General features: G+C 40.4%; 1 protein-coding gene across 2 annotated transcripts; it reads right to left on the reverse strand.

The window, feature by feature from the left end:
* Positions 1-248: 248 nt before the first annotated feature.
* On the reverse strand, positions 249-4,869 carry LOC144701817 (Protein phosphatase 2C family protein). 2 transcript variants are annotated; one of them, XM_078573588.1, is made up of 9 exons: positions 4,669-4,869; positions 4,305-4,556; positions 3,337-3,508; positions 2,691-2,844; positions 2,529-2,592; positions 2,008-2,115; positions 1,815-1,940; positions 1,391-1,617; positions 249-1,309 (listed from the first exon to the last, which is right to left on the reverse strand). In XM_078573588.1, the coding sequence occupies exons 2-9, from the start codon at positions 4,500-4,502 to the stop codon at positions 1,060-1,062; spliced, it is 1,299 nt and encodes a 432-aa protein (XP_078429714.1). In that variant the 5' UTR covers positions 4,503-4,556; positions 4,669-4,869; the 3' UTR covers positions 249-1,059. The 2 variants fall into 2 exon arrangements, with proteins under 2 accessions (XP_078429714.1, XP_078429715.1); XM_078573589.1 differs by having other exon boundaries at positions 4,715-4,861.
* Between the last annotated feature and the right edge of the window lie 2,241 nt (positions 4,870-7,110).

Here is a 7,110-nt window from a genome sequence, read left to right on the forward strand (position 1 = left end):
ATGCATTTTTTCTAAAGATAATTCATAGTTTTTAAGGCCTTGTGGTGTATTTCCAAGTATATCCCTTCATTAACTTTTTCTACAATAACACGTATTCTACCCAAAAGTAGAATAAGAGATGGTGCCATCTATCTGTAGTTTTGTTGCACTGTGATGATGAGGAACTGATATACAAAGTACCTCCAAAAAACTTAGTTGAAGATTTGGTCATTTGTCAAGATACATATAGGGTGAGAGACCCTCATGCGTTTAAGGCAATAAAACTGTTTCTTTAGAAGAACGGCAAAGAAAGCCAATAATATTTTATTCATACAAATATAAGCAGGGATTCAATCTTTATTATTCCCCGGACAACAACAAATAATAAACTCATCCTCAGGGAGTCAATCTTTGTGATTCCCCAGACAACAACATCAAATAATAAACCCATCCACAGGGATTCAATCTTTATGATTCCCCAGACAACAACATCAAATAATAAACCCATCGTCAGGGATTCAATCTTTATTATTCATGGAAAACATAATCATCAAATCATAAACCCATCCTCAGGGATTCAATCTTTATTATTCCCCGGGCATAGTCATCAAATAATAAGCCCATCCTCAGGGACTCCATCTTTATTATTCCCCAGACATAATCATCAAATCATAATCCCATCCTCAGGGATTCAACCTTCATTATTCCCCAGGCATAATCATCAAATCATAAACCCATCCTCAGGGATTCAATCTTTATTATTCCTCAGACGTAATCATGAAATCATAAACTCATCCTCAGGGATTCAATCTTTATTACTCCCCCAACGTAAACATCAAATAATAAACCCATTTTATTTATGTCTGATCCCTTCCACGCCCCACCACTTGTCCAAAGAATATTCTCCGCCAGCCTTTCCTGGATCCTTCCCCGGTCCCCAGGGGCCCCCCAGTCCCAAATCTCCACCTGTTCAGTCTTTCTCATACACATCAGGCGGGCCTGGGGAGGAGGCTGGCCGGCCAATTAGAGCCAAGCCCCTCAAGACTTATAAAGATTACCACCACTGCAGTCCCAATGTCACTACTCCCCAGCTGCAGAATTTTGGTTAGGGTTTGGGTTTAGGCTAGGGTTTGGGGCCTTCCTGCCTTCCATGGCTTCTTTCTTGACGTAGCAGGGGTGGCAAAGGAAGGGGCCATCCCAGGGCCGGAGACGGCCGGCCTGGGAGGAGCCAGCGTGGACAGAAGTGCCCTCGCCTGGCTTGAACTCCACCTGGCAAACCGCGCACATGAACAGCTTGAACATGTTGCAGATTGGGTACTCCATGTCCAGCCTGCACTCATAAACCCTCAAGATCAGATCAGATCGGATCGAATTGAATCAGACTGGGTCGAATAAAGAAGCCTAGGTAGACCTGTCAGCGAGGGCGGCAGAGCCATCCTCAAATAGCTCTTCGACGAGGTCTGGCTCAGTTGCAGTGTGGGTGGAGGAAGGCTCGCAGGATTTGCGACGGAACATGGACTTGAAGACGCCTTTGCCTTGCTTCTTCGGTGCCGGGACAGGTGGCAGCTTCTCCGGTGGCAGGATGTCCACCACGATGCAGGTTATGTCATCGTGCACGCCCTTTGCCTGCACCGCCTCCTGCCAGAATTCCATTGAAATCATCTCCCACATCAACGTCAATATCAACGTCTACATCCATGTCAATGTCAATGCAGAATTCCACCCACATCAATGTCAATGTCAATGTCAATGTCAATGTCATTGCAGAATTCCAACCACATCACGTCAATGACTATTGGAGGTGCCAAAACCAAATAGCAAGAATAGAATTAAACCTTGACAATTTGTGCAGCTGCGATATCAGCTGGGAGGCCACTGGAGCAGGCAGTGGCTGCCTCGAAGCTCAGAGCATCCCAGACGCCATCGCTGCCAATGATGAGACGGCCGCCAGCATTGGAAAGCTATGGCACAGAGATAAATCAGAGATCATTCGATCCATGGCGAGTGAGGTGAAGGTGATTGCCTTACCTTGACCTGCTTCACATGAGGAACTGGGACAATGAACTCGCCCACGTCCATGTCCCCGATCGATCGGGACAAGCACAATCCCCCCGGCCAGCACCTCAGAGGACCAATCTGGAAAAGATAATCACAAGATGTGAACAACGTCCATATCCCACTCTCAAACAATGACAATGATGAAATAGCCATCATCTTAATTCAGCCTTAGCCTACCACTACGCAAGGGTACTACTTTTCCTCTAAAGCAGGGAATTGTTCTTGAATGCTTCACCACAACACCTATGCAGACATAATTTTTTGGCCCAAGTGCGGTGTGTTATTTCTGTGATTTGAACCTGCAACTTGGCTCTGATACCATATTCAGATTCAAGCTCCTACCACTGGCTATATGCTATAGCTTATTGCAAGGTCGCTAATGTTCCTCTAATTTTCAAGAATACTTAAAAAGATGTAGGAACAAGCATACGGACAATGATGACCCCCATAATGGGCTTTCACCATAATCCAAAAGTGGCACTTGGGCATACCTCTGCTCCTCCGACCATGTTCAGTCTGCCAACCTCACCGCCACTGGCCATGATTCGTTCGACCCTGCGGGAGAAGAAGAAGAACGAGAAAGGATTACGGAAAGTTGGTACTGACTAGGGTTCTTGAGGTTAGAATGAACAGGTTGATGGAGAATTGCTTACTCCTCTACGTTGTCTTCCAGTCTGTGATCCCCAGAGAGTGAATAGACGGCTCCTTCAGCTGATTCGAGTATGCAGCTAGAATCGCCCACCGATCCCACCGTCACCACCATCCCATCCACGATCACAAATGTGGCTGTAGTACCAGATTTTTGAGCTGGAAGAGCCAAAAAAGAGAAATACTGAAGCACGTTATGTTGATTACAGAAACATTCTTGCAAGAGGTGAAGGAGAGGCACATTAATTAGGCAGTGGGAAAAAACTTTACTATTGATTGGGAAGTATTACTATATCATGCTGAAAATGATTTGTTCAAATCTGGGAGTCTCATCATTGAGCAACTATTTATTCAAAGTAGATTAACTCACTAAAGGAAATAATATGATTGAAATCAAGGAGATCAAACCAATGAGGAAAGAAATGAAATTGTACATAAAAAGGCAAAAAAACCAGAAAATACGACATTTTGATTGTGTTGAAACTGGTTTCGTCCAAAGTGGCTATCTCATGATCAGGGCTTTCATTATCCACAGAAAACAAAAATAAGTAAAGCATATGACTAAATGCAAGGAGACCAAACCAATCAGTAGATATAAGAAATCGTTTAAAGTGCACGAAAGAACAGTCCAAATCAGAAATTCTTTTTCACCTTTTTCCTGAAAATCTATATCTGTTTTCACAAAACCCGCAACCATAGCACGGGGTAATGCAGCAAGCCACTCTTCCCTGGAAAGATTTTGAGGGACAGCATTTAAGACATTGTCCAGAAGATTATCCTTGGCGTATACGGCAGCAGCAGAGCCGTTATGCCCATCAAACAACTGAAAAGAGAAGCACATAGGATAAGCTTGCCGTGATTCGAGGGTATTTCTTGTTCAAGCATTACTAGTGACATTTTTCAAATTTGATTCTCCACGGAATTATGTATTTAAAGTTTGAATATAATGTACACAGTCACAGTCATGGAAAGAGAGCTTTGATGGATCTCGCTACAGGGAATGGCAACAGGAAAAAGTCTGTATTAATTGTCTATGATAAACAGTGAATATTACATAAATTATTCCCAAATTCAAATGCGACAACAAAAACTACAAAAGCGGGAGCGCTTGACTTGATTGTTCTAGCTATAAGTCCATGCTGAAAAAAATAAACAAAAGCTAAATTATTTAAGACGGGTAACTCAGCATGGTTTGGGTGAAATTTGGATCGTTTTTTCCAATATTTCCAGTGGTGAAGAGGAAAACGACGTAGAGGAATCAAATAAATTACTACCGGTGGGCATGTTTCGACCATAAAAAAGATTTTTAAAAATGCCTAGCCAGCAAAACCTCGAAGACCCGGGACTGACAACGAATAAGAATTTTAGATAAGGCAGAAAATATGAAAAGTTTGACTTTTCAGATCGGACAAACCATCGTCTCCAAACCATTCCAGAAGAAATTTCGGCCAAAAGGAAACTAATATCGGCTATCAGTTTAAATAATGGGCATAATACTTCCGCGCCACGAGAAGAGATCGGAGTAATCCTCGACAATTAACGAAATTGGAGACGCATGAAACAGAATAACGGTAGAGAATTCCAGAATCTTATATTAAAATTTCATCAAAAGCGCATACCCCGAACGCCGAGAATGTACCGACGGCATTCCTGGCCCATCGCTGACAATCAATATTGACAAAAGTGAAATCCTCTCCTTTCTTCGTCTGAACAGCGACGCCAGTAAGAATTTCCGGATCCTCAATCTTCTCATTACTCAGTTCCCGCTTCAACAACACGGCCAGAGGCACCATCCGGCCTCTCTCCGGCGGCGACATAATCAACGTCTGCCGTCCCGCATTCCCTCCGTATACGACGAAACCTCACATTCTCTTCAGATTCAAATCAAATCAGACGAAATCAGATCAAATCAGACCATATCAGACCAAATCAGAACAGAACAGATCAGATCAGAAAAGAATAGAGCAGAATATCAAATGCAACCGCATGGGAAACTTTGAAATCTTTGTAGAAACGCGACGGGAAGAACCGATTTGCAGACGACGAATTTATATGGATCGCTGCAGAGGAACGGAAGTGAGAGAGAAGCCAACGTCGGGTTACCGCACGACCCGCTCACTCTTTCTCTCTCTAGCCGCGTCTTCCTTTCTCTCTCTAGTTTCCGCTATTAGCGAAGCTTCTGCAACTGAAACTGTCCATATTTTAGAGCCCCCAAAAATAGCACGGATACGTTTAGCCGAGCACCGGACACGTGCGCAACGCTAAACATAGCCCCTGATTAGGCGGAAGACGACGACCGAGTCAATGACGCGTGAGATTTTGTAGGTGCGTGTCGGGATGGCCCACGTGCGGTCCGTGTCAGCAAAAGCGTGTGGGGCCTGACCAAATCTTCTTTTGATATTTGATATTAATTCCGTGTGGGGTACGTGGCGTAATTTGGAGTGTTTCCACTAGCTCTTACTGTGTAACCCACAACAGATAGCTGTCTCCATTCAGACTAAGTGGATCTTTTAAATGCCACAGTACAATACCATTAAAACTATGATTTGTGTTCAGGAAAGTTGTACAAGACAATTTTATGAACACTACGAAAGATGAAGCATTGATTTGGATTCAATTGCCTAGGGAAAGTGATTCTAAATTTTGCCTTAGCCTTTTAAGGTTATTGATTCGATGATGATTAGGTATTGTTTAGGTAAATAATTTGGGAATTATTGAGGAAACACGTGTTTATTAGTCTAGTGGATGTAAATTTGGCATTTATTTTAAATGTTGAAGATATCATTTGATAGGATATCTGGGATATAACATTTGTCTTTATTCAATTCAATTAAAAATGTCACATTATCCTCTCCCCTCTAAATAATAAATGCCAACATCTTATCCTGGGTTAGCAAGATTTTCTGACTATGGGAGGACTAATAAGTTATATCGTTTGCAAACGTCTTAATATGGAGATGCTTTTCATACCAACAGGTCAACCAAGCTTAATCCCCCTTTTGAAAATGTCCAATGCTAATTTTATCTCACTCGGTTAAGCGATATACAACCCATTTTTCATGAAACACGAAAACTTTTCTATCTATGATTTACTATTTATATAATGCCGTAATAATGGGATGATCATGTGGTTTGTTAAAGTGCATGTATGTATCTTTATTAACATTTTATGCACTTAATGTGGAAAATCAAGTGTGTTAAGATTTATTTTACGGATTAACATGTTATTTTATTATTTTATTCTGTTTTTAGATAATGAAATGGAAAGATTATATATGAAAATTCAAGCATAAAAGTTTATAGATTTTTCCTTTATTTTAGTAATTTTTCATACTTTCAGGTATTTTTCATTAAAAATGTATTATTTATGACATAATGTGTATTATGAATAATCAGATCTACCATTTTCATGAAATATAAAAATTTCTATATGTGATTTATTATCTCTATAATTTTGGGCTTATCTGATATGTGGATCAGGTTAGCTTGGTAGGCCATGGGCTACATGATTGGGCTAGGGTGTTATAGGAATTGGTCAACTATGTCCAGATTAATTGCTTGAATGCAAAGGGAATAAATATTATGATGAACCAAGTAAGGAACGACAAACTGATGAACCAGAATTTGGGTTCAATAAGTCGTTTAAGGCTTTGATTTATGCAACAATATTTTTAAAATTTCCTTACTAAGAATAGGGTAAGTAAGGGTCGAATCCTAAAGAAGAAGGTAATGACAGAGTAAATTGTAATTCAAATATATTTTCAAATAACTTTCTTTGGTGATTTTAGATATTTTTAGAATTTTAACTATTTTGCAAAGAGAAAATCAACGAAATGATAGAAAACTAGTCAAAACTATTATTAAAAAATAAAATAAGTATTTATGTTTTTTATTATAAATTCTAATGATTTATTATGATTTTTACGAAAATTTCTTGGGCAAGAAAAGCTTTCAAGAAAAATAGAACCTTAGGCTGCATTTCCTGTGGTGAAATTACGACAGAAATGAGTAGTGGACGAAAATGGCTGTAACTTTTGACACGAGCGGAATTTTTTAGTTTAATTTGATGCGTTGGAGAGCTTGAAGTCTAGGCTATCATGTAGTCTATAAAAAATGGTGAGAAAACTGAAATAAATACTTCAAGAGATCACACGAACCTTGTTGCCACATCCCCCAAGGGCCAAGTGGAGCTCTTTCTCCAATAATCTTGATCACCCTTGAACTCTCTCTCCCACACTCTTGTATAACAAGAATGGATCAAAGAAATCTGATGCACTAAGCCTCCAACAACAAGTTGGGAGCAAAAATCCTAGATGAGATACAAAAAAAGAGGGGAGAGGAGAATAAATAGAAGTAACCTAACTCTCCCAGCCATTGGATTTGATTCCAAGGAATTGGAGGGCTAAGATTTCTGGATTTCCAGCC

Source organism: Wolffia australiana, chromosome 4, assembly GCF_029677425.1.
Source record: "Wolffia australiana isolate 7733 chromosome 4, ASM2967742v1".
NCBI classification, from domain to species: domain Eukaryota; kingdom Viridiplantae; phylum Streptophyta; class Magnoliopsida; order Alismatales; family Araceae; genus Wolffia; species Wolffia australiana.

What these genes read in the sequence shown, in the direction of transcription:
- LOC144701817 (XM_078573588.1), bottom strand. Translation starts at nt 4,502, where the DNA reads ATGTCGCCGCCGGAGAGAGGCCGGATGGTGCCTCTGGCCGTGTTGTTG. An exon ending in ACATGGTCGGAGGAGCAGAG is followed by an intron (nt 2,116 to 2,528) that starts GTATGCCCAAGT and finishes TATCTTTTCCAG; the next exon opens with ATTGGTCCTCTGAGGTGCTG. An exon ending in CTCATGTGAAGCAGGTCAAG is followed by an intron (nt 1,941 to 2,007) that starts GTAAGGCAATCA and finishes TCTGTGCCATAG; the next exon opens with CTTTCCAATGCTGGCGGCCG.